At 39.8% G+C, this 17,181-nt stretch overlaps 1 protein-coding gene across 1 annotated transcript in view; it reads right to left on the reverse strand.

Moving 5' to 3' along the window:
• ANKDD1A (ankyrin repeat and death domain containing 1A) overlaps positions 1–16,580 on the reverse strand; it is a 48,613-nt gene extending 32,033 nt beyond the window's left edge. Inside the window, 3 exon segments of the mRNA XM_043921120.1 lie at positions 15,808–16,099; positions 16,341–16,435; positions 16,550–16,580. Coding sequence (XP_043777055.1) covers positions 15,808–16,099; positions 16,341–16,435; positions 16,550–16,580 — 418 coding nt within the window.
• Positions 16,581–17,181: the final 601 nt, after the last annotated feature.

Genomic DNA, 17,181 nt, shown 5'->3' on the forward strand with positions numbered 1-17,181 from the left:
AATTTCTATTTCTTCCTGGTTCAGTCTTGGAAGATTGAACTTTTCTAAGAATCTGTCCATTTCTTTCAGGTTATCTATTTTATTGCCATATAGTTGTTCATAATTGTTTCATAATCCTTTGTATTTCTGCATTGTCTGTTGTAACCTCTCCTTTTTAATTTCTAACTTTGTTGGTTTGATTCTTCTTTTTTTCTTGATGAGTCTGGCTAAGGGTTTGTCAATTTTGTTTATCTTCTCAAAGGACCAGTTTTTAGTTTTATTAATCTTTACTATTGTTTCTTTCATTTCTTTTTCATTTATTTCTGTTTGGATCTTTATGATTTCTTTCCTTATACTAATTTTTGGGGTTTTTTGTTCTTTTTCCAGTTGGTTTAGGTGAAAAGTTAGGTTGTTTATTTGATGTTTTTCTTGTTTCTTGAGATGGGGTTGTATTGCGATAAACTTCCCTCTTAGAACTGCTTTTGCTGTATCCCATAGGTTTTGAGTTGTCATGTTTTCATTGTCATTTGTTTCTAGAAATTTTTTGATTTCCCTTTTGATTTCTTAAGTAACCTCTTGGTTATTTAGAAATGTGTTGTTTAATCTCCATTTTTTAATGTTTCTTACAGTTTTTTTTTCTTGTAATTGATATCTAGTTTCATAGCATTGTGGTCAGAGAAGATGCTTGACATGATTTAAATTTTCTTAAATTTACTGAGGCTTGATTTGTGAACCAAGATGTGGTCTATCCTGGAGAATGTTCCATGTGTACTTGAGAAGAAGATGTATTCTTCTGCATTTGGATGGAATGTCCTGAAGATATCAATGAGATCCATCTCATCTAATGTATCATTTAAGACTTGTGTTTCCTTATTAATTTTCTGTTTTGATGATCTGTCCATTGGTGTGAGTGGGGTGTTAAAGTCTCCTAATATTATTGTGTTACTGTCAACTTCTCCTTTTATGTTTGTTAGTGTTTGTCTTATTTATTGAGGTGCTCCTAAGTTGAGTGCATAGATATTTACAATTGTTATGTCTTCCTCTTGGATTGATCCCTTGATCATTATGTAGTGTCCTTCCTTATCTCTTGTAATCTTTATTTTAAGGTCTATTTTGTCTGATATGAGGATTGCTACTCCAGTTTTCTTTTGCTTCCCATTTGCATGGAATATATTTTTCCATCCTCTCACTTTCAGTCTATATGTGTCTTGAGGTCTGAAGTGGGTTTCTTGGTAGACAGCATATATATGGGTCTTGTTTTTGTATCCATTCAGTCAGCCTATGTCTTTTTGTTGGAGCCTTTAATCCATTTCATTTAAAGTAATTATTGATATATACGTTCCTATTGCCATTTTCTAATTGTTTGGGGTTGATTTTGTAGATCTTTTTTCTTCTCTTGTATTTCTTGACTATATAAGTCCCTTTAACATTTCTTGTAAAGCTGGTTTGGTGGTACTGAATTCTCTTAACTTTTGCTTGTCTGAAAAGCTTTTGATTTCTCCATCAATTCTGAGTGAGATCCTTGCCAGTTACAGTAATCTTGGTTGTAGATTTTCCCTTTCAGTACCTGAAATATATCCTGCCATTCCCGTCTGGCCTGAAAGAGTTTCTGCTGAAAGATCAGCCGTTAAGTGTACTGGGTTTCTCTTGTATGTTACTTGTTGCTTCTCCCTTGCTGCTTTTAATATTCTTTCTTTCTGTTCAGTCTTTGTTAGTTTGATTAGTATGTGTCTTGGCATGTTTCTCCTTGGGTTTATCCTGTATGGGACTCTTTGTGCCTCTTGGACTTGATTGGCTTTTTCCTTTTCCATGTTGGGGAAATTTTCAACTATAATCTCTTCAAAAATTTTCTCATACCCTTTCTTTTTCTCTTCTTCTTCTGGGACCCCTATAATTCAAATGTTGGTGCATTTGATATGGTCAAATATCAAAGTCTCAGAGGTCTCTGAGACTGCCCTCAGCTCTTTTCATTCTTTTTACTTTATTCTGCTCTTCAGAAGTTACTTCCAACATTTTATCTTCCAGCTCACTAATTCGTTCTTCTGCTTCAGATAGTCTGCTATTGATTCCTTCTAGAGTATTTTAATTTCAGTAATTGTGTTGTTTTGTCTGTGTATGCTTATTCTTTAATTCTTCTAGGTCTTTGTTAATTGATTCTTGCATTTCCTCCATTTTGTTTTCAAGGTTTTTGATCATCTTTACTATCATTATTCTGAATTCTCTTTCAGGTAATTTTCCTGTTTCCTCTTCATTTATTTGGACTTCTGTGTTTCTAGTTTGTTTCTTCATTTGTGCACTTTTTCTCTGTCTTTTTTTTTTTTTTTAAGTTATTGTTTTTGAGGTTTCCTTTTCCCAGGCTTCAAGGAAAATTGAATTCTTTCCTTGAAGAAGGTTGAATTCTTTCTTCCTTTTGGTTTCTGCCCTCCTAAGGTTGGTCCAGTGGTTTGTGTAAGCTTCATATAGAGTGAGACTTGTGATGAGTTTTTGTTTGTTTGTTTGTTTGTTTTTCCTCTGATGGGCGAGGCTGAGTAAGGTGGTACTCCTGTCTGCTGATGATTGGGTTTGTATTTTTGTTTTGTTTGCTGTTTATATGGGATGTCCTGCACAGGGTGCTACTGGTGGCTGGGTTATGCCAGGTCTTGTATTCAAGTGTTTCCTTTGTGTGATACCGTTTGATACTTCGTAGGGTTAGTTCTCTGGTAGTCTAGGGTCTTGGAGTCAGTGCTCCCACTCCAAAGGCTCAGGGTTTGATCTCTGGTCAGGAATGAAGATTCCACAAGTGGTTTGCTATGGCATTAAGGGAGAGTAAAACAAATATCCAAAAATGAGAAACCAAAGATGAACAGCAGACAAATGACAGTTACAAAATCAGGCAAATAATAATGAAAATAATGGAATATACATGTATACATATACACCCATGAGCAAAGTGAAAACAGTTCAACAAAAATAAAGTACAGTAGATTGAGCCAGTGAACAAAGGAAATAAAAAATTATATTTACCAGTTAAGAACAAAACTAACTTAAGCACAAACTGGAAAACAAAATTAAAACAAGTTGCCAAGTGAGGAATAAAGTAATGAAAACAAAACTAACAAATATGTTGAGAGGAAAGGAAGAATAGATATGCAAAGTTAAATAGAGGTAGATGAAGAAGATTTATATATGTTAAAGATTAATTGCAAGGGGAAAAGAAGAGTAGGAAAGGCAAACAAAGCAATAAATGTAGGAAAAATATAATATGTTTAAAAAATTAAAAATTAAAGTTATAAAAAAGAGAAAAAAGAAAAAACCGGAAGAAGAAGAAAAAAGGGGGGAAAAAAGGAAAACTCCACAGAACTTCAAAAGCCCAATGTAGAGGCAGAGGTTTGTAACAACAATAGAAAGTGTGACTGAATATACATATATACATACACACCCATAGGCAAAATCAAAACAGTCCAACAAAAATAAAGTACAATGGATTGACCTGGTGAACAAAGGAAACCAAAAATTATATCTACCAGAACAGAACTAATTAAAGCACAAACTGAAAAACAAAACTAAAGCAAGGTGCCAACTGGGGAATAAAGCAATGAAAATGAAACTAACAAATATGTTGAGAGGAAAGGAGAGAAAGAAAAGAAAGAAAGAATAGATATGCAAAGTTAAATAAAGGTAAATGAAGATTTATATACATTAAAGATTAACTGCAAAGGGAAAAGAACAGTAGAAAAAGCAAACAAAGGAAGAAATGTAGAAAAAAATAACAATAGGCTTAAAAAATTAAAATTTAGAAAAGAAAAAAGGAAAAAGAGGAAAACACCACAGAACCGCAAAAGCTCAATGTAGGGGCAGAGGTTTCTGACAACAATGAAAAAATGTGACCGAGCGGAAAAAAAAATAAAGCTCAAAAGCTTAACTGGATTTCTTAGTGCCAGTAAAATCGACAACTACAACAGAGGGGGGAAGAAAAAGAAAAAAATCCAGAAGAATCTACAGAACAAGTCAAAAAATAAGAATAGTAAATGTTTTTCTTGAGTCACTGCTGCCAGAGTCTTTTCCCACACTGGGAATCACAGTCCCCCTCACCTCCCTAGGATGCCCTCCAACACTGTGCTGATCTCTGGACCCTCTGTGAGGGCAGCTCAGATTCTAATCTGGTCCTACTCCTGTGTGTTCTTGCCGCCAATGTCCACAGCTATCAGAGCTAGTGCATTTTCCTTTCTGGGAGCTCTCAATGGCCTTTCATATTTTCCATAGACACAGAGTCTGCTTAGTTGATCGTGTGGATTTAATCTGCAGCTTGCACAGCTGGTGGGAAGGTTTTGGGTCTTCTTCCTTAGCCATACTGCCCCTGGACTTCAGTGGTGGTTTTATTTCCACCTCTACATGTGGGTCGTCCACTGGGGTTTGCTCCTGAGTCTGCCCTGGAGTATTTGGGTTTGCCCCTGTGAGGGCCAGGTGTCGAGGTGGTGCAGCTGCTTGGGTCGCAGGGGTTCTGGCAGCACCAGGTACTCAGGGGGGTTGGCAGCTGGGGTAGTAGCAAATATAGTGCTCTAGAAGGTATGGCAGCCAATATTGGCCAGTACGCTCCAGTATTCTTGCCTGGGGAACCCCCTCTCTGACAGAGAAGCCTGGCAGGCCACAGTCTACCGGGTCGCAAAGAGTCAGACAAGGCCTGCAGTGACTCTGCGCTCATAGACGTCAGTTTTTTTTTTTTTTTTTGCCTGTGGCAGCTTTGCCCCTGTGAGGGTTGAGCTGGAAGGTGGCAGAGCTGCTTGGCTTGCGGGGACCCTGGCGGCGCCAAACATGCAGGGATACGGACTGCCTCCGCTGCAGGAGTTATGGCCCGGTCAGAGTCTTTTTTCGAGCCTCTGGTAGCTGGTGATCAGAAAACCTCTTTGGCCAGTCTTTCTTCATAGCTCTACCCATTTAGGCACTTACAGGGCTCCCTTGTCTGGGGTCCTTCTCAGTTGCTCAGTCAGGGCCCCCATGACTGGGGGTCCTACTCTGTAGATCGGCCAGTAAAGTGTCAGGCACTTAAAGGGGCACCCTGGTCGGGGTCCTACTCTGTAGTTCAGTGGTCAGGGGTTTGATGGGCCAGCCTCTCTATTGTTCAGCTGTTGATGCTGGCATGTGGAGAGAGAGAGGCTATGGTGATGGCTCCACCCCTTACGTGTGACTCAGCAGTATCATCTTGCTTCCACGGCTGTCTGGTTTTCCTCCACTGGCATTTCCCAAGATCTCCTCCCTCACATCCCCTTGATCTGTCTCACTGCAGTCAACAGCAGCCCTTGCCCAGGGATTGCTCCACAATTCCTAAACTCCAACTCCCAGCCACTGCCCCTTCCAGGAGACCCACATTCCCACCCGGTGTATGTATGGCTGCATCAAGGACTGTCTGATTCTCATCCCATTTAGGCTGCCACAGATCAGCTGTTTCACTCTCAGCCTTAAATGTTTCTCCTTTGACTCAGACAATTGCCTCGTGTGGGGACTGGACCCTTGCTTCAGTTCCCCCACCCGCCCAGGGCAGGTCCAGTCCTACTAACACTCCTGTTTTCCCCCCTAGTTGCTTTCTCCTACTGAGTTTTGCGTGGTTCTGTATATTCTTTTCCGCTGGTCAGGTCCTCCTGTCCACTCTCAGCTGGTGTTCTGCATGCACTTCTGTGTCTGAAGGTGTATTCCTGATGTATCCGTAGAGAAAGATGTACTCCACGTCCACCTATTCCTCTGCCATCTTGTTCTCTCCCATGTCTCTGCTTTAAAACATCAAGCCTAGATATCTTAAAGACAAGATCTTTTGGATCTCTTCAGGTAATGCATGCATGGGAACATGACGATCCATAATTTCCCAAAATATACTGAAGAAGCTCTGAAGTAAAATAATCTATACTTTGATTCTGCCAGGTGCAAAATGGCTTTCCTGGTCTCCTCAGGAAGCCATATTTTTGCACAGTCTAAAAATGTTATACCACCCTTATCACTTAGAGAAGGATGGCAACCCTCCCAAAGTCCAAGTTTCCAGAAACCAGCCAAGGGCGAACTATGCAAGCAGGTCTGTGTAATGATAGGAGGCTCAGGCCTATTTTGTTAGCTCTTTTCTACACACGAATTTCCTAAGATGAAAGAGAAGCATCATTCTAAACTGATATTGTATATACATAAAATATAAAAGAAAGAATAAAAGTTTACAAGTATGGCTTAATATAAAAGCAATATAAATCAATAACATTTTTATGTACCAGAAGCTCTACAAAAACAAGCCAAATAAAGGTCTTGTTTGCAATAACTAACAAAACATGCATATTGCCTGGGGATAGTCTTAACAAGGTACATAATGATGTTATGAAGAAAAAAGTGCATATTATATTAAAAATATAAAGTAAGACTTGGAAAAGTGACCAGTTAATTTTCCTAGTTATATTCCTAATTAGAAAGACTGAATATGAAAATAACTAATTTATAGGTTTAATCAAAATGTCTACTGCTCTGAGTTACTTCTTTAAAAGAACAGTAATTTTTGCCCACATTGACAAAATGATCCTAAAGTTCACTTGGAGAATAAAAAGGGAAGAAAGTACTGAACAAAAATTAGCTGTGAGAGGATCAATCCTATTCTGTTTTAATCATATAAAGATATGGTAATTAAAACAATGTGAAGTATGACAAAGAAAATGCTAAATTAATAAAAAGTCAAAATATAGATTTTACTATATACATAACAAAGAATGCATTTCAAATCAATGAGGAAGAGAAAGATTAATCAATATAGAATGTAGGAGTAACTGTTTAACAATTTGGAACACACTAATCTAAGCCCTAAATAATGTTTAGAGAAAACCAAGCATGTCTTACCTTTTTATTATCTCCAATGGCCATCATGTGACCTAATTAAAAGTCAAGATATGTGTTTGGCTTTGTAAAGTGTTTACAGTTAAAATTTATATGCTGCTCTCCATGTCCAAAGGAAAAAAAAAACAAAAAACCCAAAAAGTTAAAATAAAAGAGCAGACAGTCCTGGGGAAAAATCTCCAAGGGTTAATATCTCTATTATTGGTGTCTGACTCTTTGTGACCCACGGACCGTAGCTCCCCAGGATCCTCTGTCCTCTGAGTTCTCCAGACAAGAATACTGGAGTGGGTTGCCATGCCCTCTTCCAAGGGATCTTCCCAACCCAGGGTCGAACCTGCGTCTCTTATTTCTCCTGTATTGGCAGGTGGGTTCCTTACCACTAGCGCCACCTGGGAAGCCCCGTGTAATACTGTACAGCAGACTAAACTGGAAGAACATATTTCAGATTAGAAACAGGAATCATATTAAAGTGATATGATTATGGAAAATTATTAATTTTAAATTTAAAAATTATAATTAATTAAAGCTAGATTTCCCTCACTACTTCCAAATGAGTTCTCTCTTTTAAATGACACTAAAATTTAACTTCAAAACTCTTAACAAAATCTGACAGACCTGATTTATTTACATTTCTCCTCTAGAGGGAGCAGAAGTACTTGAAATACATTCTCTCCAAGCCCATCTAGCTCGCTGTAGTCAAGGGTCTTAGAATTGCAAGCAACTTAGTCACCCAGTCGTGTCCAACTCTTTGCGACCCCATGGACTATAGCCCGCCAGGCTTCGCTGTCCCTGGGATTCTCCAGGCAAGAATACTGGAGTGGGTTGCCATGCTCTCCTCCAGGGGATCTTCCCAACCCAGGTATCGAGCCCAGGTCGCCCACACTGCAGGCGGATTCTTTATAGTCTGAGCCATCAGGGAAACTCAAGCACTTTCCCTTATTGGCTATATAGCCAAATAGCCCCATTTGATCTATTTCTTATAGGAACGAGTTTATAAATGCTTACTTCTTTCTCTTTAGCTACCAATTGTCAAAGTAAAAAGTCAATTTACAAGCCATCTCAATGGTGACTTATGAGTTCTTTCTCTCTATCTTGATCTTTATATAGACACATGAATTTTTATAATGCAGTTTGATTCAAATCTACTAAATATTTTCCTTCTTTTTTGTTCAAATTGTTGCAACTTTGGGCAGTGGCTGGGTTCCCTATTTTTTGAACTTAGATTTACAGAATATGTTCCCGCCTCTGGGCACCATCCCACTCCTCAGTTTATGCTTAATATTCTTTTTGCTAATGTTCTTCTCTATCATCAATTTAGGTGAAATCTTTATTATACATATTTCTGTGTGTTTTTGTCTAATATAATCAACTTCTTGCTTTTAATTTTCAACTTAACAATTCATGACCACAAAAAGTATTTATCCCTGGCCTACCAAGTCAGTAGTTTGTTGTTCGCTTTTTTCCAGTTTTTAAACTTTTATTCTTTTTATCTCTCCCATTGTCATTGTCTTCATGGAGGGTAGGCAGGAGCCAGGGCATGATGGGTCTTCTATGCCAAGTGGAAGAATCTAGACTTTAATCTGAAGGCAGTAGGGAAACACTGACTAGTTATAAACAGGGGAGCATCATGATCACGTCTCCTTTTTGGAATGATCACTCAGGCCGTAATATAAATGACTGAACAGAGGTGAACAGGGCTGGAGGCTGGTACACCTGTCAGAAGACTCCTAACCTACAGTCATTCAAGCTAGTCACATAGTTTATTTTATTTCCCAGTGCAGATAAAAGTTATGTCTATACTATTTTATACTCTATTAAATGTGAAATAGTATTATGTCTTAAAAAGTGTACATACCTTTATTTAAAACTACTTTATTGCTAAAAAAAAAAACCAAAAAGTGCTAGCCATCACCTGAGCCTTCAGCAAGTCATACTGTTTTTGCTGCTGGGGGATCTCCACCTGATGTTGATGGCTGATGACTGATCATGGTGGTGGTTGCTGAGGTTGGGTTGGCTGCGGCATTTTTAAAAATAAGACAACAGTGGAGTTTGCCACACTGATGGACTCTTCTTTTCACAAATGACTTCTCTGTAGTATGCAGGGCTGATAGCGTTTTATTCACAGTAGAATTTCTTTCAAAACTGGAATCAATTCTCTCAGATTCTGCTGCAGCTTTATTAACTAAAGTTAGGCAATATTCTACACCCTTTGTTATCATTTCAACTATCTTCACAGCATCTTTACCAGGAGCAGATTACATCTCAAGAAACCACTTTCTTTGCTCATTCATAAGCAACAACTCCTCATCCATTCAGGTGTTTTGTTTTTTTTTTAACCTTTTTATTTTATATTGGGTATAGTGGTAGCTCAGAGAGTAAAAATCTACCTGAAATGCAAGAGACTTGGGTTCAATCCCTGGATTGGGACGATTCCCTGGAGAAGGGCATGGCAACCCACTCCAGTATTCTTGCCTGGAGAACCCCATGGGCAGAGGATCCTGGGGGTCACAAAGAGTCAGACATGACTGACCGGCTAAGCACAGCAGCACATAATTGATTAACAATATAGTGTTAGTTTCGGATGTACAGCGGGGTGATTCAGCGTACATGTACATGCATCTGTTCTTTTTCAAATTCTCTTCCCATTTAGTCTGTTACAAAGTATTGAGCAGTGTTCCCCGTGCTATATAGTAGATCCTTGCTGGTTATTATCACAAGATTGCAGCAGTTCAGCCACATCTTCAGGCTCCACTTCCAATTCTAGTTCTCTTGCTATTTCCCCACATCTGTAGTCACTTCCTCCACGAAGCTTTCCTCAAAATCATCCATGAGGGTTGGAATCAATTTCTTCCAAACTTCTGTTGAGGTTGATATTTTGACCTCTTCCCATGAATCACGAATGTTCCTAAAATAAACCAAGTGGCAAACAGATGTGCTGCTTCTATGATTTACTGTTCCATTTATAGAGCACAGGCAGAGTACAATTACTATGGATTCTTAAGAATTCTTATGGAAATTCTTAAGAAAAATCCCTAGTATATCTGGAATGATAAATGAGCATTGACTTCAGCCTAAAGTCACCAGTGGCATGAACCCCTAAAAATTCTGCCTGCCCTTTGAAGCTTTGAAACCAGGCATTGACTTCTCTCCAGCTGTGAACGTCCTGGATGGCATCTTCCTTCAATAGAAGGCTATTTTGTCTACACTGAAAATCACTGTTTAGTGTACCACCTTCATTAATGATCTTAGCTAGATCTTCTATCAGATCTTAGCTAGATCTACTTTACCTTGTACTTTTATGTTATAGAGATGCTTCTTTCCTTAAATCTCCTGAACCAACCTCTGTTAGCTTCAGACTTTTCTTCTGCAGTTTCCTCACCCCTCTCAGCCTTCACAGAATGGAAGAGAATTAGGGCCTTTTTCTGGACTAGGCTTTGGGTTAACAGAATGTTGCGGCTGCTTTGATTTTCTATTTTAGTCAGTAAAATGTCTCCATATCAGCAAATAACACTGTTTGGCTTTTTATTGTTCATGTATTCACTGAAGTAGCACTTTTAACTTCCTTAGGAAGTTTTCCTTTTCCTTCACAACTTGGCTGTTTGGCTCAAGAGACCTAGCTTTAGCCTATCTCAGCTTTTGACATGTCTTCCTCACTAAACTTTGTTTAAACTAAAAGAATTGCAGCTCTTCCTTTCACTTGAACACTTACAGGCCATGACAGGCCATTGCTATTGACTGGCCTAACATCAATAATGCTGTGTCTCAGAATGGGAGGCCTGAGGAGAAGGAGAGAGATAAGGTCAGTTGACTGTCCTTGAGTTGTCCTTGTCCTGTCAGTTGAGCAGTCCAAACATACACATTTGATCCACTTAGTTCACTGTCTTTTATGGGAGCAGTTCGGACCAACTCCAAACAATGACAGTAGTAACAGCAAAGATCAGTGATCACAGATCACCATAACAAATAAAATAACAATGAAAAAGCTTGAAATACTATGAGCATTACCAAAATGTGGTACAGATCAAATGCTGTGGGAAAAACAGTGTCAGTAGACTTGCTTGATTCAGGGTTGCCATAAAACTTTGATTTGTAAAAAAAAACCCAAAAAACAAAAACCGCAGTATATGTGAAGCACAATAAAATGTAGTTTTTACTGAACATGCCTGCCTTTATAAATGCCAAGCTCCATGGCAGATTATCTTAATTTGGATCTAAAAGGCCACAATTTCCCAGTTAACGTACTTTCCAACTCCTGGAAGTGATTATGCACTGTTTCTATTTGAAATTGCCCACATCCCTTCTTCCTTTTCTATTGGACAACCTCCTTATCCTCTCCATCCATTCTGCCAACATACCTGCATCTGTGCCCACATACACTGACTCATCCAGGAGGAAACGCACCTGACCTCCTTTATGACACACCCCCCCCCCAAAACTTGTCAAAATACTCAAGGTGTTTGCACTGGCAATTACTGATTTTTGCTTCTGAATCATCCTTTTCTCCTTCTGTACAGGACAATTTCCATCTATCCACTAATGCCCAGTTTATAAGGGGGACTCCATGATCCCTCCAGTTACCACTGAATTTCAGCACCCGCTCATAGTTCTCCAAAACTCCTCCATATTGTGGTCTTCATTCCTGTGTTTTCTCATCATCAGTTCTCTCCTCATTCTCTCCTCCAGCTCCTCTGTAATCAGGTTTTGTCCCTGCCACTTCACCAAAAGAGCTCTAAGCAGGGTCACCAATGGAGTACCTTCTGCAAAAGTCAGTGACCACGTCTCTGCACCCATCAGGTTAAACCCTCAGGAGCACCGGCTCAGCCCATTGCTCCACTCTTTGTTCATTCAACACATATTTATCAAGCACTTATTGATAGCTCAGTTGGTAAGAATCCGCCTGCAATGCAGGAGACCCCGGTTCAATTCCTGGGTTGGGAAGACCCCCTGGAGAAAGGAAAGGCAACCACTCCAGTATTCTGGCCTGGAGAATTCCATGGATTATATAGTACATGGGTCGCAGAGTCGGACACAACTGAGCGACTTTCACTTTCACGACTCTATGTCAGGCACAGTTCTAGTTCCTGGGATGATACATCACTGAATTAAAGCGACCAAGATCCTTTCCTTCTAGGAACTGAAATTCTTTCCGAGGGAGATAGTCAACAAACAAATGACAAAAAGTAACAAAATCACATGGTGTGTTCAAGGCAGTAGGGCTAGGGAGACGAAAAACCACAGACCTCAGCCATGGCCTGTGGCATTCCCCTTTGACACACAGATGTCATCATAACAAAACACACCCTATGTGACAAAAATATTTAATAATAGCAAATCAAACTGTAGGATATGTCTATATATCTATATATGCCCACCTGATAAAATTAACCACATTTTTATCTGCTGTCTTTCTTAAGTCAATACTCTTCTCCCTCCTACTTCTCCTGGATTTGATACGATACTGGAGAGAATAAAAAAGGAGAAACTCAGGGGCAGGAGTAGCGGGGATTTGCAAGGTATTAGTTTGTTTTAGTTGCAAAATATTCCATTGAATAGATACACCTAATATATTTATATGTCTCTTTTCCTTGACATTTAGGCTAGTTCCTAAGAAAAACATACAAATAATAATGAAAGGAACTTCCTTATACATAGAACTTCAAGCATGTATCCTTTCAGTTTGGTCAGCTGTAAGAGGAGGATATCTCTGACCTTTCCTATAGAATTGATAGAAAAAGTAATGAGGTAATGTGTGCTAAGCCTTTAACAGTTTAGGGAATATAATAAGCCTTTGGGCCTCCCTGGTGGCTGAGTGCCAAAGAATTGATGCTTTTGAACTGTGGTGTTGGAGAAGACTCTTCAGAGTTCCTTGGACAGCAAGGAGATCAAACCAGTCAATGCTAAAGGAAATCAGTCCTGAATATTCACTGGAAAGACTGATGCTGAAGCTGAAACTCCAATACTTTGGCCACCTGATGCAAAGAGCTGACTCATTGGAAAAGACCCTGATGCTGGGAAAGACTGAAGGCAGGAGGAGAAGGGAACAACAGAGGATGAGATGGTTGGATGGAATCAGCAACTCGATGGACATGAGTTTGAGTAAGTTCTGGGAGCTGGTGATGGACAGGGAAGCCTGGTGAGCTGCAGTCCATGGGGTTGCAAAGAGTTGGACATGACTGAGCGACTGAACTGAACTGAATATGTATTTCAGTATAAGGTATTCATTATACTTTAAAGAATGTATTGGAGTATAGTTGCTTTCCAACATTGTATTCGTTTCTACTGTAGAGCAAAGTGGATCAGCTACATGTGTACACACAGCCCCTCTTTTTGGATTTCCTTCCCATTTAAGTCGCCACAGAGCACGGGGTGGAGTTCCCTGTGGTGTGCAGCAGGTCTTCCTTACTGATCTCTTTTATACAGAGTACCAAGACTGTGTATATGCCAACCCCAATCTCTCAATTCATCCCACTTCCCTTTTCCCCTTGGTATCCATACATTTGTTCTCCACCTCCCTATCTCTATTTCTGCTTTGTAAATAAGATCATCTATACCAGTTTCAGATTCCACATGTGTGCATCTATATACAATATTTGCTTTTCTCTTTCTGACTTACTTTACTCTGTTTGACAGTCTCTAGGTCCCTCCACGTCTCCACAAATGACCCAACTTCATTCCTTTTTATGGCTGAGTAATATTCCATTGTACATATGTACCACATCTTCTTTACCCATTTCTCTGCTGATGAACATTTAGGTTTTTTTCCATGTCCTGGCTACTGTAAATAGCACTGCAATGAAAACTGAGGTGCATGTGTCTTTTTGAATTATGGTTTTCTCTGGGTTTATGCTCAGTATCATTATACTTTTAAGTTTTTTAAGAATAAGTATAGAAAAATTTACATATAATATCACAAGTAGGGGGAAAAAGATGTACGTAGCAGAAAAATTGAAAGAAACACACATCAGAATGTTAAGAGTGGCCATTTTTGATGGATTCACTCACGGGGGACTTTTTTCTTCTATTTTTCCAAAATTACTATAATGAGTTGATACTTTATACAAACAAGTTGAATAATCATAGCCTTACTTTTGTGTCAAATGTGCTTTTCTACCTTACAGTTGGTTCTGTTCTTAGACACAAAGCTTTCTCGTAAAAGAAAGTGTTCATGATTATATTAGATTTTTTGTCCTCTATCAATCTTAAAAAGGAAATTAGAATCACAGGTAATTTGATTTCCTAACATTATTGGAGTGACTCATTTATTCTAACCCCTTGTGCTAATAAACAGTTATGGATTTACCTTTCTCATATTTCCTGTCTGAGGACAAGAGAACTGTTGTATTCTCACATCCATTTGTAAAGCACTTTTTATTGACTCTGGTTTGCAAAGACTTATCAAGTTGTTTCTCAATCCTGTGAGGATGTAATAAGTCCCACCAAGCCCTGGTTACACACACAGTCCTACATGAATGTAAATATAGCCAGGCATTAATTTGGCATATTAACTTATGCTCGTTTTTTTTTTTTTTTTTGCCCAGTACTTCCTGATACTTCAAACCATCCTCTAGTTTTAGCAGTAGCTAGGGAGTTCTATGCTGACTGCCTCAGAGAAAGGACAGTCTTAGCAGAACACAGGCGTCAATTCTTAGCTTATGACTTTTAAAAGTCAAGACCCAGATCAGAGGCGATAAGGAAGAGCAGAGTTTCACCACTTCTCCCCTAGTAGTTTCATGGGACATGAATGAGGGAAGGTGAAGTTTAGGAGAACCGGGGAAGCTTAGATGTTAACACAGGGTTTCCTAGATAAGGTTGCTCTGTACCTCTCAGAGATTTGAGGGATCTGAGAACACAGGAAACCCATGCTTCACTTCTTGGGTAAAGAAGTGAAGGGCAGGCAGCAGGAAATGAGTGTTCTCTAAGTCTTATGTGGTACGGAAAAAGTGAGGATATTTCCCAGGAGCACAAAAGTCTTGATGACAGAAAAGGAAGGTTTGATTAAGTCTTCAGGTTTCACCCTTTAATCTGTCAACCTCAAGCTGCTGTAAGTTTTAGTTCTAGAATTTCCATTTTGTTCTTTTTTTTATAGTTTCCATTTCCCTATTAAGATTCTCCACCTGCCCCCTCATAATTTCCCTTAATGTTGTAAAAGAGTCTTGAAGTTAGTTTCTATTCACTTGACTTTTTTTTTTTGACCCTTTAGTTGACTTTTTGCTGCCATGTTTATGACTTCCTGGTAACGGTAGCATCAGAACTGAGCTGGCAATGATACTAGCTAACAGACACCAAGAGTCTATTGTCAAAGCAGTCACTTCAGTGGGGCAGGGCACCATGTCATTAGAAATGCTGCCTAATGTGTGATGATTTCCAATTTTCAAATAAGAAGGACAATCTTCTTGATCAGTTTCAAGAAACTGATAAGACCTTCCCATTCATTAAGGAACAGAATGGGAAGAGAATTGAAAACATTAGCATTTAACCCCCTGCCTTCCACCAAGTAGTAAAGAGTCCTCCAATAATTAATTTTTTTCTAAATAAAAAGCAGCTTCCTTGCATTTCCTGATATAAAGGTAATACATAGAAAAATTCACCAAGACAGAAAGGCATAAAGAAAAAAGTACTACCCAGAGAAATTACCATTAATATTTTGCTGAATATCCTTCTAGATGCTGGTCTGTGCAAATAATTATGCATAAAATTTTATATGAATGGAATGATTTACATGCTTTTAACTCCACATTATCAGTAAAAACAGATACACATCATCCTTTCTAATGATTTTTTATTGTGTTGCATAGGTGTATCAAAATCTATTAGACCAGTTCTCCATGGTAGGACATTTGGATTCTTGCAAGGATGAACACTATTTCTGCTTTCTCTGTATATCTGTATACATTTCTCTATAACATCATTGTGTACTTTGAGATTCTGTCTACTGGAGGTAGTACATTATTTCTATAACATTATTTCTGGGCTGAAGGATATGCAACGGACTTAATGCCTTGGACCAATGGGGCAGTGTGGTGACTTTGTATTGTGGCAACTCAGCTAAACAGGATCTGTTTTCTAGAATCCTCCACGGTTTTAGTGTTGCATGAGCTCTGGAAGACAACACTGAAGCAGCGGCCACGGTTTTCACGCTCTGAAGGACAGCGCAGAGCTCCAGGCATGGTGGTAACTCTAGCACATTATAGCTGATCGGTTGGCTCTCCTCGCTGGCACGAGGCAGCACCCAGACCTCAGCCCCTACGAGATCTTCGGCTTCACCAGGTCGTAAGCCAAGTGCCTGCACAGTTCCATGAAAGGCACCTCTCCATGATCAAAGTTTTGAGTAGTGAGACACATACTCAGATCCAGTCTGCCTTTGAAGACTACAGCTGTTCATGAATTCCACTTTGTCCCTTCCGGTTCTAAGTCTGTTCTTGCTCCAGATCACACCCAACTTTCTATCCTGGCTGCCTCTGGCTGATTTGCATTCTCAACCCTAGAACCAGAGACAGCAAATGGCCTTGCATTGACTCCTCTACCTTCTCCCCCCACCATGCAAGGTCTAAGGCAGCCCTGTCCAATAAAACTTCTATGATGATGTGGTTCTGTTTCTCTTGTTGAACCCTGCTGACCACTGGGGAAGAGCATGGAGACAGAAAATCAGCATGCTAGGAATCACAGCCCTGGAGAAAAGAGACCTGGAGCCACACCAGCCCACCACTACTCACATTATATGAGAAAAACATACCCCTGTGAGCTTGCTCTGTTGGGATTCCCATCCCCAATCCAATCCACTGTTAAGAGCCCCCATCCCCCAAGCCAGAATCATCAAAGTGAACTAAAATAGTCATAGAGAACAAGCTGGCTGCAGGAAGGGGTGGGTGATCTTCAACAAGCAATCTTTCCTTTACTCCCACATGATGACTTCCCAGCCCTGTCCATCCCACCAGTTCCCTAGGCAGATCCATCCTCTTTCCAGGCCTCCTCCCTTCCCCAAGTGCCTATGACCCTCCTTATAGAATGTAATTGACCCATGCGGGCTTCCCTAGTGGCTCAGAAGGTAAAGAATCCGTCTGCAATGCAGGAGACCTGGGTTGGGAAGATTCCCCTGGAGGAGGACACAGCAACCCACTCCAGTATTCCTGCCTGGAGAATCCCCACGGACAGAGGAGCCTGGCGGGCTACAGTCCATGGGGTGGCAAAGAGTCGGGCAGGACTGAGCGACTAACCACAGCACATGTTGGCTGTCAAACTGATGTTTGTTTTAAACGTCAGCTCTTTTTCATGACTGCACATATGACAGGAGGCAGTAAGAAACTACCAAACCATATTTGTCAGCTCCAGTCTCTGAAACTGTCACCAACCAATAAACGTTACCAG

The sequence above is a fragment of the Cervus elaphus genome, chromosome 12, assembly GCF_910594005.1.
Source record: "Cervus elaphus chromosome 12, mCerEla1.1, whole genome shotgun sequence".
Taxonomy (NCBI): Eukaryota; Metazoa; Chordata; class Mammalia; order Artiodactyla; family Cervidae; genus Cervus; species Cervus elaphus.